Consider the following 15,764-nt stretch of genomic DNA (forward strand, 5'->3'; position numbering starts at 1 on the left):
TGAAATAGTAAAACTGAAAAACAATGAACTAGATTAGGAATTAAGCAACAGGTTTAACTGATTAGACACAGCTGAAGAGAAAGACAATACCCAGCAAGCTGTAAGATGTAAGGTCAAGTCAGACAAAATAAAACTAGTCCCAAAATTGAAGTCAGCAAAGGACAAATAAAAAACTTGAAGACCTAACTATACAGAATGTTCTAAAAACAAAGAAAAATGTCAAACTATTTCAATATAACCTGTAAATGTAAATCAGAATTACAATGACACAAAATTACAAATCCCACAGCTAGTAAAACCTAGCAAAACAGAAAAACTAAGGCTGATGTCTCAATAGTGAAAATGGGAGCCAGAAGACAATGGATGCTACCTCAAAATGATGAAAAAAAGCAGCTGCCAATCAAATTGCATTTATGAAACTGAAGTCTTGGTTGTTTAGATGAACAAAAATTGAGATCTCCATTACTTTGAAGGGAATTCCAGTGTCTTATGCGCTACACAAAAATCAAATTTCTAAGCAACTAAATAGCACAGCCCTCGAAACCACAAACTACACCAGCTACCCAGATGCTTATAGAAATTTAGGATGGAATAAAAGCAGTGAGTAAAACAGACACACATGAGATTAAACACAGATTTTAGTAACCAACAGTGAAGAACTCAGGATTGACAGCATGATGGCTGCTTAAAAACAGGGGGCTGAATAAATGAAACTTAAGCAGTCTAAGTTCTTCACACAGCCTGAAATAAAATAACACTAATGAAACTGGCAAGCCCTACAGAATGGGAAAGATCTTCACCAGCCCCACATCAGACAGAGGTCTGATCTCCAAAATATACAAACAACTCAAGAAATTGGACACCAAAAGATCACAAAATCCAATAAAAAAAATGGAGTACAGACCTAAACAGAGAACTCTCAACAGAGGAATCTAAAATGGCTAAAAGACACTTAAGGAAATGTTCAACATCCTTAGTCACCAGAGAAATGCAAATCAAAACAACTCTGAGATTCCATCTTACACTGTAAGAATGGCCAAGATCAGAAACACTGATGACAACTTATGCTGGAGAGGTTGTGGGGTAAAGGGAACACTTCTGCATTGCTGGTGGGAATGCAATCCCTCTGGACGTCAGTGTGGCGATTTCTCAGAAAGTTAAGAAACAACCTTCCTCAAGACCCAATAATACCACTTTTGGGTATATATCCAAAGGATGCTCAATCGTGCCACAAGGACATGTGCTCAACTATGCTCATAGAAGCTTTGTTTGTCATAGCCAGAACCTGGAAACAACCTAAATGCCCCTCGATCGAAGAATGGATAAAAAAAATGTGGTACATTTACACAATGGAGTACTACACAGCAGAAAAAAATAACAACATCTTGAATTTTGTAGGAAAATGGATGGAGCTAGAAAACATTATTTGGAGTGAGGTAATCCAGACACAGAAAGACAATTATCACATGTACTCACTCATAGGTGGCTTTTAAATATAAAGCAAAGAAAGCCAGCCTACAAATCATAATCCCAGAGAGCTTTGACAACAATGTGGACACTAAGAGAGACTACATAGATCTAATCTACATGGGAAGTGGAAAGTAGAAAAAGACAAGATCTCCTGAGTAAATTGGGAGCATGGGGACCTTGGGGGAGGACTGAAGGGGCAGGGGAGCAGAGAAAAATGTAAAGCTCAATAAATACCATGGAAAAAAATAAAAATAAAATAAAAGAAATTGGCAGGCAAACTTACATGCTATATCCTCTAGTGAAACACTAAAAGAATAGTAAAACAGTATAAGGTTACCAAAGGAACAGAGTAGGAAAAATACCATTACCACAGAAAAGTTAATGTAGCTAGATTGTAAATAAACTGTACTGGCAAAAGATCAAAAGGAACTTATAAAAAAAAAACCCATAAAGGAGTCAAAGAGTAAGTTATTTTACACCCAGGATGTAGAAGAGAATGTCTGTAGGAACAGTAAACAAAAAAAGGAAACCTAATAAAAAATGAGCAAGGATTTCAAATCAGTAATTGACAAGAGGGTTACCGCATACAGAGGATGTTCAGCCCATTCGTAATCATAGAAACGCAAATTATAACCATGTCAAGAGCCAAGTACTTATTTACTGTAAGACACAGAAATGAAGAGAATGAATTTAACAGATAATCATAAGGATGAGGAGTGTGAGAACACCACCAATGCCAGAAACCAATTTCATTTGACACTACCACCACATTTTTTTTTTTTTAAATGGGTGAACTCACAGATTCTACTGACTATATTGTATAGTCATTAAGAATACACTTTCCGGGGCTGGAGAGATGGCTCAGAGGTTAAGAGAACTGGCTTCACTTCCAAAGGTCCTGAGTTCAATTCCCAGCAACCACATGGTGGATCACAACCATCTGTAATGAAATATGCTGCCCTCTTCTGGCCTGCAGGGACATATGCAAGCAGACCACTGTATACTTAATAAATAAAGAATACAGTTTCCTGACAAGTATGAACAGAGAACGGACAACAACAGTATTCTTCACCGCAGGTCAACAAGAGAAACTACCCAACAGTCACCAATGAGAAGAATGAATCACAGTATAGAACCCGGGCAATGCAATAGTAAGCAGTTTTTGGAAAACAATGCAGAATCTCCCTAATCCAATGCTGACCAAAAGAAGACAGATATCAAATCTAACTGCAAGAAAGCAAACATTTTCCAAATCTGCTTGTCAAAAGTCCAAGAACAGTTGAAACTACACAAGGCACAGGATAGTAGTCACCTATATGAAGGATAAGAGGTGAATGGCTGGGATTGGGCAGGAGCAAGTTTTTAGGATATTGGCAATGCTTAATTTTTCCTTATAAAATTGATTATGTTGTAAATTTTACTAGTTGTTAATTTATTCTGGACAGTTTATTCATGAGCGATTTGATTTTTAAAAAAATAAAAATATTGGGAGGAAAACTAACTACTAAACATAAAGCAAATACAAAGCTTAGATGTGGCTGGCATATGCCTTAAATCTTAGTGCTCAGGAGGTAGAGAAAGAACGACCAGGCACTTGAACTGAACAAACATACCACAGGATAGTGAGTGTTAGTAAATTATTTCATCTTAGATCAAGTTTATATTTGAGTTCTTACTGTAAACACTTCAAACTGTGACTGTCAAAAATATAGCTTTGGATGTCATCAATTTGCTGCATTTAACTATATAAAGATTTAATAGCATGGGATGATTACAATGAAATGGGTAATGGATCATAATGCTGCAGCTAAAGCTAAACATGTTAATTTTCAAATGACTTTCAAATACCTTCATGAAGAAATGTCATATCTTTCTTGACAACAGGAAAGAGTGGAATAATTGGAGGCTGCATGCTTTGACTACTAAGAATATTTCTGTATTTTGCCATGTTTCTAGATGGATCAAAAAGGTCTTGTAGATCTTGGAGATGTTTCTCATATTTGCTTGGTAACTTTTCCCAAGTGCCTCTGAGTCGTGCTACGGGTGCCAGGTTCAAGCCACTGTCAAAGATGAGAATAAAAACATTCAGAACAGATTCAGAGGAAAGGTTAGGTTTAGGTCAATAAACTATACAACCAAGATCTATAGTGGAAAAAAAAAAGCAGGACCCATTTTTTTTTTTTAATCAAGACAGGGTTTCTCTGTAGCTTTGGTGCCTGTCCTGGAACTAGCTCTTGTAGACCAGGCTGGCCTCAAACTCAGAGATCCTCTGCCTCCTGAGTGCTGGGATTAAATGTGTGCGCCACCACTGCCCGGCTAGGACCCATTTTAATATTCTGAAAGAGAGAAGAACTGTAACTTGAAAATATAACTCATGTCCATCAAGCAGTCTTTCCCCATTCCTTTGCTTCCATGCTGCACGCTATAACAGATATTGTGTATCTAACACATCGCAACACGCCTACAATTTAGTTCTTTGCTTCTTGGGCATCTAATCTTTACCTACAACACTATATATAAGATGTTTTCTATCTTCTAATTTTAAGGTAGGAGTTAAAATGTTTGATCCACATTGTTTCTAAGTAATCACCTCCCCACTACTAGAAGAAGGGTAAAACAGAAATGTAATTTCACCTCTGTTGATATTCAGAGAGGGCCCAAGTCCTAAACTAGAATGTCTGCCAAAAATTAGCCAAGATCAAGCAGGAGTAAGCAAAGGCACCAAAAAATGACATTTGTAGCTAAAGAGGGAAGGAAGGCTGGAACAGTAGTGTTCCAAAGTTACAAGGGAAAAAACAAGTCCTGACTTGGAACAAGAGCACAAACGCCTGTGTGCTGACATCGGGCAGGGTTGATCTCTTCAGTATCAGAGTAAGTAAATCAGTGACTGGAAAGAAAAATTCTAAAAGGAAGCTGGCTGTTCAAAAGGACAGCAGAGAGAAACTGTGGGTTTAATATAGCCCTAAGGCTGCCAATCTCCACTCACTAAAAAAGATAAGGGTAAATTAACTTACAAGGCTTATCCTATTAGCTAGGAACTGTGCCCCAGATTCTCTCTCATATGAGCATCCACAGGGGACTCCTCATTCAGAAGGAATGGAGAGAAGGAGTACAACATCTACATATGTAGTACAGTTAATAAAAACTCAAGAGACAGAAATTGGGGTTCAACCTGAAGGTCAGAAAGGCAAAACAGCCACTAGTAAATGGGATGAAACTACTTCTTTATCATTATTTGAAAGAAACAAGAAAATGAGATTATATAACTCAAGTCCCCAAAATATTAATTCAAAACTACAGGAAAAAGAATGCTGTACTATGCCAATATATGGAACTGATACATATAAACAGCAGATTAGTCAGCGGAAGCAACAAATGGTCAGAACAGTATAAGGATGTCATTCAGTAATAAGACATACTGAACATTAAAATAAATGTTCAAGACCTATATGAACATCACAGAGAAAAGAAAAAGCAGGGCTGCAGTGTTTTAGGGTAAAGGAGCTAATGCTAAATAAATCTATGTATTCTGTGTAATCTCAATGAAAATATTCATAAGACTTTTTAGAAGACCTAGACAAATTCACTGTGAAACTTGTATCAAACATGCCAGTAACAAAGGACAAGGAGATGAACAAAGACCTTGACTAGGCCTAAGAGAACTCAATACCTCTTTAAAGCTCTAGCAACTATAGTTAAATTGCTGGGACATAGTGCAGAAACAGACCCAAGATATGTATGGGGTTCTAGCAGCATATTTTATTGTGTATGAGTGTTTGTTTCCATGTATTATGTGTACCACATGCATGTCTGATGCCTACAGAGGCCAGAAGACGGCATCAGATCCCCCCAAGAATTGAAGTTACAGATAGCTGTGAGCTGTCATGTAGATAAAATGCTTACTCAAAAGTTAAAATAAGTTTTCCTATCTAGGGTGGTGATCATGCAGTTAATCCCAGTACATGAGATGCAGAGGCAAGTGGATCTTGTGACCTTGAGGCCCGGTCTACATAGAGAGTTCCAGGCCAACCAGAGCTACATAAGAAACCCTGTCTCAAAAACAAAACAAAACAAAACAACCAACAACAAAAAAGGTTTCCTCTTAGCCTTCTGTTCTAAACCACCTCTATTGCTTTTGTCAGCCACTGGTCCCCAGAAACACTTTCTATCCAGAACTCCCAGTGGCCACATCATGCTAGGATTCAGATCAGTGCCTTGATCAGCTATCACCACTTTGGGACACTCAATCTTAAATGGGTTGTCTTCATCAAACTCCTCTTAGGGTTTAAGGATTTATGTGGAAGAGGAGGTGGAAGATTCCAAAAGCCAGAGGGGATGGATGACTCCAAAGAAACAGCATCTTCCAGATACAGCGAGACTGATATACATAAGAACTCACAGAGCCTGTACAAGTTCAAACAAGAAAAACTCCCAATACTGAAAGGAAGAAATGGAAATAGGCTCCCAGTCCTAACCAAGAGCTATCTGCAGCCGATACCCATTACCAAATGAAAAATTAGTTTTCTCCAATGGAATCTCTCTGGGTATATGAAGCACATGATAGGGTAGGCCCCATGCCCAGCTGTAGCTGGCCAACACAGAACGAATTCAATGGTGTTTTTGAAAAAATGGCTTCTTTTGTTAAAATAAAAGATGAAACACAGAATAAATTAAAAACAGAGCGAGCCATCACCATCAGAATGGAACACACATTAAATCTAATCATATTCCAATAAAAACTTACTAGTTGTTGGGGAGATGGCCAAGTGTTTGTCTTAACACTGTGAGGACCTGAGTTTGGATTCACAGCACTTGGTAGGCATGGTGGCCCACCTGTGATTCCAATGTGAAGGAAGCAGAGACAGGATCCCTGGGGCAAGAGGGCTATCCAGACTAGCTGAGCTGGCAAATTCTGAGTTCAAGTGAGACTTGACTACATTATGTGTGGTGGAGTGCGATGGAAAGACATGTGACACCAGCTTATGACATTATCTATATTGAAAAAAAAAACAATGCTAAAACAATGCACCCAAACACAAACATATGCACCCCTCTTTACAAAAGTTTTCTAAACTTTTCTGTTTCTAGACATGAGATACCTAAGCAGATAATGCCTTATATATGAGAAAAATCATTATACAGATAACTGTACAAACTTACCTTATTATTGCAAACATGGAATTGAAGTTCTTGCATTCTCGGCAATGAAGGGCAATTTTAATAAAGTGTTTAATAATCTTCATTCTTTTGAGCTGATTGGATTCACTTAAAATCTCTGAGGCAACCCAGAATGTCTCTTGGTTTACAATGTCCTCAAATTGTTTCAAGTGAGTATTTCCTGTCTTAGAATCTAATTTAAAAAGATCATCAATGTATTCAGTAGGCTCAATATTACGGAACAAATCAAAGTCCCTCATTGAAAGCTGGGTGGCAACCTCAATGGTGCTGAGTTGTAGTATGGACAGTTGGCTTTCCTTAAGTAGTTCCTGGGCATCTTCATCAGAACATAATGTTTCTGTTTCCATGTTATTTTTAAGGTAATACCTAAATGGGAATGAAATTATAAATGTGATCATAAATAGATGTCATTTAATAAGAATACTTTCTTGATTTTACTTTTGCTTCCCCAAAGTACCATTTTATGGTAAACTTTTTAACAAAAAAATTATTCACTTATAGATGAAATGGGAAAATAAAAGATATCTTGAGAAGTTCTACTTCCTGCTACTTGACATCTATTATTCTAAACAATAATGATGACAATTACCTTGAAGATAGCCAGTTTTAGAAACTTCTCGTATGTGTGAACCATTGTGTATTATCCTGAGGATAAAAGCTCTACAGGGCAAAATCAGGATCTTAAGTTGGCCATGTTGGTTCTGTGGGGGCAGTGATGGGAAACTAACACAGAAAACTGGTAGGGGACAAGTTGGGTTAACTGCTGTAATTAAATCTTACCAAGTGATTATTAGCTTTGGAACTGGTTGGTAAGAGAAAACTGCAAGGCCTTGGGAATGAGACACAGAAGTCCTAGGATGCCCTAACTATAGCTCGATGGTCTATTTCAGTTGGAACTCTGTGGAGGAGAAAGCCAACACAAATGTGGACAGATAGGACTATGGCTGAGACTTTTCAGATGGGTTACTGGATTAGAGGTTGTCTGTGATACCCTCAAACAAAGAATATTTTGTTCACATCCTAAGACACTGCTGGAGGCTAAGTTTAAAAATAATTTAGGCAGAGGAAATTTCAATCTTGTTAAGATATCAGGCTGTGAGGCAATGCTGTTCCTAGCTGCTTTAGCCACGTTTATAGGAATGTTATTACTAGCTGCTTTAGCTATGGTTAGCCAAGAATTGGGAACAAAAAGCAAGAGTAGAATCTTTAACTTAGTTTCACCAGTGAAGCCTATGTAAAGCTGGGCCTAAGGAAGGCATGCTTCTAAAAAAAGACCAGGACCATTTAAAGCCGTGGTTCTTAACCTTCCTAACACTGTAACCCTTTAATACAGCTCCCCTGTTGGGGTGACCTCCAAACATGAAATTATTTTGATCCCTATTTCATAACAGTAATCTTGATTCTGCTATGAATTATAATGTAAATATCTGATATGCAGAATATCTGATGTACCACCCCTGTGAAAGAATCTTTCAACCCTTAAAGGGGTTGCAACCTACAGGCTGAGAGCCACTGATTAAAAGCCAAGCAAAGTGCTCTGTGTCTGGATTACAGGGAATTGTCTGAAGGGTTGATCACACCTTTCCTGCTGCAGTTAAGAGGGTGAACTTGTTAACTTATTTAAAAAATAACTTCTGGCCGGGCGGTGGTGGCGCACGCCTTTAATCCCAGCACTCAGGAGGCAGAGGCAGGCGGATCTCTGTGAGTTTGAGGCCAGCCTGGTCTACAGAGCTAGTTCCAGGACAGGCTCCAAAGCTACAGAGAAACCCTGTCTCGAAAAACAAAAACAAAAACAAAAACAAAAAAACAAAACTTCTGGCTGGATCCAGTGGCACAGACCTCTATGTAGACTAGGCTGGCCTAAAACTTACACAGATCTACCAGTTTCAGTCTCCTGAGTGCTAGGATTAAAAATTTCCAACATCATGTCCTGTAACACAGGCCTCTAATTCCAGTTACCTAGGGCTGTGAGACAGTAAGATTCTATTAAGGAGTGCTTGGACAACTTAGTGAGATCCTGTATTAAAAGTAATAAATAAAAAAAGAGAGAAGCTTTGGATATAGCTCAGCAGTAGAGGTCTTACCATGTAGAGGCTCAAGTTCCATTGTCAGTTCTTCAAAAACAAACACAAAATATGTGAGTAAAAAATTTTCTTTTGAAAAGAACGAGTCACTGGAATACCCTATTAGCACAGTGCACTAGGTAAAGTGTTCCCAGGATTAACTTTATCATGCTCAACTATCTGACCATTTATAAACCATTGCAACTAGGACCCAAAGGGGCTTGCTATTCTACTGCCTAGCCTGGCAGCAGACTGTAGCACTGTCTATGTGATAGCTTTTAGTCATGGAACTTTCCATTAAGATTTTTCTAAGAAAGGCTGGAAAGCCAGGCAATGTGTGGAAGGGTCAAGACCATAGCAGGCCCTGGGCAGGTGGTAAGTAAAGTGGAAGGTTAAGATGAAGATACAATGAAGATTCCAAGATGTTGGAGATGCTATCAATGTGGAATGTTTGACAAGCCAAGGAAAGCCAAAAAACAAGTGGACACAAAGGTGGGTCTTCCAAAGCCAACAGAATGACACCATGTGTCTTGGACACAGGCATGGATCTATAGGATTTAATGTTTGTCTCGATGGATTTCTGTCACATTTTGGTTTGCTGGATTCTTGCTATTCTCGTGTTACTCCCACTTGGAATGGGAATGTTTACCTGTTGTCACTTTCATCCATCTATCTATCATCCATCTATCCATCATCTCTCTATCTATCTATCTATCTATCTATCTATCTATCTATCTATCTATCCTACAAGGTTCACAGCTAAGAGTTTGCCCTGAATTTCAGAAGAGACTTTGGACTTGGACACAACAAGCTGTGTGAAACAATCAGAGCAATTAAGATTCTGAGGATTCTTAGAAGATGGACTAAATGTGTTCTGCCTTTTGAGATTGCATTAGTTTTTAGGGGCCAGGGTGGAAGGTTATAGTTTGAATAAGAAATGTCTCACATGGGCTCAGGTGGTGCACACCATGTAAGTAGGCTGAGCAGGAGAAAGCAGGTCACTGGGGTTAGGCATCTGAAGGTTATATCTACTCCCTGGTCTCATTCTTTCTCTCCTTCCTGGATGCCATGATGGGATCTACTTCTGCTACATACTCCCTGCCGTGATGGACTGCGACTAAATAAATCCATCCTCCATAAAGTTGTTCCTGTCAGGTATATTGTGACAGCAATGAAAGATTTATATAGCATCTGACATATGGGTAATACTATATACATATTTGTTTATGGCAAATACGATTTCTGGCTGGCAAGAGAAAGCATGTACATTAAGACTTGTTTTTGTCCCTATTCAGTAGCTGCTACTAGATCCATTTCCCCCACCGCTCCTGTCTAAAACTTCCAAGAGAGGCAAGGAAAAGTAGATCTGTAGACATTAAGTTCTTAGTGGTTTCTCCTATAATAAATACAACTTACATCTCAGTAAGTGGTATGGATCTGTCCTTGTACAAAAGACCTTCATGTCCTCTTCTCTTTTTAGAATAGAACCTCTATAGTACTTCACAGCTGACAGACAGGCCCTACTCTATTTACAGCTGGACACAGATTATACAGGGCTGTTCTCTCTCCTCTTTAGGGTAGACTAAGGACCCCTTCAAGATTCCATTTATGTAATTATGGAGATAAAAACTTGACAAGGAGAGAAATCCCATTTTAACCTTAGAACATAGTAGCAAAGCAGCATGATGTTTCTACCTAAAACACTCACTGTTATAGAGAATCTACAAATGGCACTTTGCATATTCATGATAAGCTCATTCACCTTCCATTGAGTTGAATTCTATCAGCTAATTTGGAGAACTGGTCCGGAAGTCTTCTCTGCTTTATGACACCCTCCGGAGTAACAGAAACTTCACAGAGAGAGTATGTTTCAGATGCACCAGTCAAACCAAATTCCTGAACAGCTTGGCATACCACTTCTTTAGCTGTGGTATCTTTACTGATGATAATGTAGCAACTTTGTTGATCTGCTTTGAAAACTCTTATAACTTGATCAGGAATATCTATATAAACACAAAGATGAACCTTAGTATTTTAAAAAGTAACATTTAAACACCCCAATAAGCAACTTGGAGTACAAGGATCCCTCCAAACAATGAAATATACATTTCTATTTCACACAGGATATGAGAAAAATGTATTCATTTTCTTCAGATGAAAGATACTAATAGAAGTTCACAAAGATAAAAATTGTGACAATTCAGAAGACATTTAACATGTTATAAACATTTGATGTTATTATTGTTCTACAAAGTTATTTTTATTATTTTAAATAAAAAATTATGTGTATAGGTATTCTGCCTGCATATATGTTTATGTTCCACATGAATGCCCAGTATTCGCGGAAGCCGAAAGAGGATACTGGATCCCCTGAAACTATTACAGGTGATTGTGAGCTGCCATGTGGGTTCTGGGAATTGAAGCTGGGTCCTCTGGAAGAGCAGCCAGTGCTCCTAAGCTCTCTTGCCAACAAGCTATTTGTTTTTTTAATAAAGAGAGAAGAATAGTAGTCCATATGTATTGTGTGAATGTGCAAACAAGTGCAGGTGGTACTGGAGATAAGATGCACTGGATTTCCTTGGATTAGCATTTTCTAACATGACAAATGGTATGATACAGACCCCCCCCCCCCCCCCCAGCAGATAAAACTATCTTTTGAAGGAATCTGACCAGCTCTTTAGTGACAACTCTCAAAAGGTCTCTGAAAAGGTATGCATATTTTCTGGGTCTTTACAACACATTTTCCAATCTTTCTCCAAAATTATGTTTTATAATCATAGAATGTGAGAGAACAAATTTGGTCATGTCTCTATTAAAACAGTTTATTACCTTATATTTTTGTCTTGCTGCTATTCTGAAAGGCTATCCTTTTCCTTTTGTCTTCAATACTTTTTTTGAGACAGTGTTTCTCTATGTAGTACTGATGGTTTTCAAGCTCACTATGTAGCTCAGACCGCCTTTAAACTCAGAGATTCTCTTGCCTCTATTTCCTGAGTGCCAGAGTTTTAAAGGTGTGCACCAACACATCTAGTTTCCAATACTCTTTGGCACCACCTGTGTTTCTTCCTATTGAGTCACATTAAGGCACCAACACTTATTCAACTATAAAGCAGCAATCATTTTTTTCCTAGTTTTGATTTTTTTCTTTTTAAAGGGGGGAGTGTTGTGTTTTTGTTTATGTGTGAGTTTGTGTTGAGTACGCATGCAGAGTCAGAGGTTAACATTGGGTATCTTCTTTAATGGCTCTCTACTTGTCTTTTGAGATAAGTGTCTCTTACTGAACCTGGAGCTGGCACTGAGCTCCTTGATTACACTAGAATGATGAACTAGTGATAACCCCAGAGAATTTCCTACTTGCCACTTCTCCAACCCTGAGATGATTGGTGTGCATTGCAGCACACAAGGGTTTTTGTTTTTGTTTTTGTTTTTTTTTAAAAAAAAAAACCATGAATACTAGGTATTAAATTCAGGTCCTCTTGTTTATACAACAAATACTTTACCTACTGAGTCAACCTCTGTGCAGTCCATTTTCTGTTTTATATTAAATTTATTTTGTTTTTTAAGAGGAAAGTGTTTAAATGTTTATATGGTTAAACACCTCAATCTTTGTTCTGTGATTCTGCCACAAGCAAATAAATATTACCTAAGATATACTCATATAATTTACACATGTAAACATTTCCTCCTTCTGTCTTGCTTTTCTTTGAAGGGAAGAGCTACACCTCTAGAACAATGATTACTACAATGGCAGACACTAAAAATAAACAAATGCTAACTTTCTAAATGAAAATAAGTTGTGTTTTCAAATAGGAATATTTATTGCTGTGACTAGTGATGATGGCAGTAAGTGACTTTATACTATTTGCTCAGCACTGTCTTCCTTAGCACTATTATGCACCATTAGTTAAAAAAAAGGGGGGGGACCTGTCTCAAAAGGGAAGATGAGAATAATGGAACAGGCGTAGCAGGAAAACAACTCTACAGAATAAAATACCCCCACACTCTTATACCCTGAAAATGGGAACACAGAAAGAAATCAGCTCCCAAGACTAAAGATTCAACTGAATATACATGGATGTAATTCTACTTGTTAGCTGCTGGATGTTCTGGGTCAAGTTCATGTACTCAGTAGCCTCTGTTCTAGAAAGAGGTAGCAAGCAACACTTCTTTAATGTATTTAAAAATCTGAGTAATCAATATTTCTTGCTTAGATTTCTGTCAATGAGTGAGTCTCTGATGTGTAGCTAATAGCACTGTTATTTTGGAGCTCACACAACTTAAGGTTAGACAGTTTTATAATTCACCAAATCAGGCATGCTTCTCTGCCTAGTGCTGGAAATTGCTGTCAGGAAATAGAAGACTGGCTGTCAGAAGGAAAGTGAGCGAAGGGGTTTCACCATATACTTTCCTTAATAAAGAACCAAACGGTGTACCTGAACTCTTCATGAACTGGGTTCTAAGCCCTAGAAGTGGGATTTCTCTGTTACAGTTTTGGAGGCTAAGTTTCAGCAAGAGATCTTGTTTGACCTTGAGGGAATGGCAAAATGTCTGTCCCTTTATAGGCATCTTTAGGGGAATATATTCACAGACAGGGTGGGGATTTGTATAACTTCACACTCTGTTTCTGGGAAGGAACACAGAGTTGTGTATCTTGAACAAGGCTCAAAAGCTTTACTTTTCTAATAACATTTGTTCCTTAGGTGAAAGACAAATTGTTCCTGTAGTCACATAACAGAAAGTTAAAAAAAAAAGGTGCTAGAAAAAAAAATCTGTAAATAGGATTTACCCAAAGGCATCACAACTGAAACCTGATAAATCTGCCAATGTCATGAAAGCCAACCTGGAGAACAGTGAAATCAGAAGAAAAACAGTTTCTCCTCACTGGCACCAGCAAGAGAACCACCTTTGTTTATTTTAGAATCACTGTATGTACATTATTTACAAACACGCTGCCAGATGAAGAATCATGTACAGGGCCAAACATAATATTTGGCTCATGATAGATGTAGATAATATAGAATTAGATGAACAGTAAATATGAGATCAAAAGAATCAAAAAGAAAAAAATGATATAATCACTGCAAATTCTAGTCAGGAAGCAAAAATGCATACACAAAAATTCCATTAAAAGTAGTTATTTTTGGGCGATGATGATGGTGGCTTTTATATATGCTAGACAAGTCTGCCCCTAAGCTATCACTGCAGTCCCAGAAAGACATGCTTTAAAAGACCTGGAGTGTACAGTATTTATTAACTCAGAGATTCACATTTTATTTATATATAATTGATTTGTTTATTTGTGTGCTGGTATGACTGGAGGGGCAAACACACGTCACAGCACCTATATGGAAAGCAGGACAAAATCTGGGAGTTGGTTTCTCTCCTTCCACTATGTGGGCCCCAGGGACAGAATTTAGTTGGGCAGTTTTAGTGGAAAGTGTGCATGTAACCGTTGAGCCATCTCATCAGCCCTCAGATTTTATTTTTATAACACATTCTTTTTTTTTTTTTTTTTTTTTTTTGGTTTTTCGAGACAGGGTTTCTCTGTGGTTTTGGAGCCTGTCCTGGAACTAGCTCTTGTAGACCAGGCTGGTCTCGAACTCACAGAGATCCGCCTGCCTCTGCCTCCCAAGTGCTGGGATTAAAGGCGTGCGCCACCACCGCCCAGCTCAACACATTCTTTTTTTAAAACGATTTATTTATATTATGTAAACAGTGTTCTGCTGGCATGTATGCCTGCAGGCCAGAAGAGGGCACCAGATCTTATTACAAATGGTTATGAGCCACCATGTAGTTGCTGGGACTTGAACTCAGGACCTCTGGAAGAGTAGCCATCTCTCCAGACCCTTAGATTTTATTTTATTTATTTATTTTTGGTTTTGTGAGACAGGGTTTCTCTGTAGCTTTGGAGCCCATCCTGAAACTCTTATAGACCAGGCTGGCCTCGAACTTTCAGAGATCCGCCTGCCTCTACTTCCTGAGTGCTGGAATTAAAGGCGTGCGCCACCACCGCCCGGCTAGATTTTATTTTTAAGAAATGAAACAAATAAGACAAATGAAACAAACAGAAGTTCCAGATATCTGAATTTAAAAGCTAGAAACACATTTTTGGAGCACTAACTACATGTGTTTTTGAAGATTATTCACTTGTATGCGAGTATGCTTGATTGTCTGTACAGATAGCACCATTTTCCAGCAGTGCTATCGAATCCGTGGAACTGGCTCGAGATCCTCTGAAAGAGTAGTCAGTGTTTGTAACTGTGGAGTAGTGGTCCACCCTCTAGAGTGATAACTTTAATTTGGTGTGTATAAAGTAAATAAATACTTTTATGGAGCTGGTTGTGGTGGCATATGTCTTTCATCCTGACTCTTGGGAGATAGAGGTAGGCAGATCTGAGTGAGGGGCAGCCTGGTTTACCTAGCAAGTTCTAAGATAGCCAGTACTACACAGAGAAACCCTGTTTCAAAAACAAAACCTTTTAAGGATGTACTGCCCTTGAGATTACACTAAAGATGGAATAATTTTTCAGGTATTTAGAAGGATCTTTAAGAAAATAAAGTTTACTTTTTCATTCTCTACTCCCGCCCCCACCCGAGCATTTGTGTATTCTACTGTGTTTTAGGTGAAGAAAATACAGTGGCAAAGAAAGCAGACAAGTCTCTGACCTCAGGAAATTCACTAATATTCAAGAGAGTGGAAAGTGGTTCAAGGAAAGACAGTAACAAGTAGAACAGCTCACAAAGTGACCAGGGCATGCACTAACACACACACACACCAAAAACTATGGCATACTATTGCCACACTTGCTCTACTCATATCAAGGACTGGTAGTGAGTATTTTACTTATTTTATGGCACTTATACAACGAGACAAAATCTCCACAAAACAATGCATTTATAAAACAGGTGGCCATTCATGAACACAAAGACTTAGCAAAAACACAAATGCCCATTACTGGAACTAGTTTAAAGAATTTTTACCAACTCTTTAAACAGTGTTGGTAGAACATATCAAATACATAAATATTTAAGGAACTCTGTTAAATAAAATGG

The 15,764-nt window shown here is 38.2% G+C and overlaps 1 protein-coding gene across 15 annotated transcripts in view; it reads right to left on the reverse strand.

Moving 5' to 3' along the window:
• Rapgef6 (Rap guanine nucleotide exchange factor 6) overlaps positions 1–15,764 on the reverse strand; it is a 172,095-nt gene that overhangs the window by 30,937 nt on the left and 125,394 nt on the right. For all 15 annotated transcript variants that reach the window (XM_041664172.1, XM_041664170.1, XM_041664176.1 and 12 more), the window contains 3 exons: positions 10,474–10,714; positions 6,631–7,014; positions 3,319–3,530 (listed from right to left, as the gene is read on the reverse strand). In XM_041664172.1, the coding sequence (XP_041520106.1) occupies positions 3,319–3,530; positions 6,631–7,014; positions 10,474–10,714 (837 nt within the window). The remainder of the gene's footprint in view (positions 1–3,318; positions 3,531–6,630; positions 7,015–10,473; positions 10,715–15,764) is intronic.

This window comes from Microtus oregoni, unplaced genomic scaffold, assembly GCF_018167655.1.
Source record: "Microtus oregoni isolate MIOR12 unplaced genomic scaffold, Mior012 000015F_ref0000493, whole genome shotgun sequence".
Lineage (NCBI taxonomy): Eukaryota > Metazoa > Chordata > Mammalia > Rodentia > Cricetidae > Microtus > Microtus oregoni.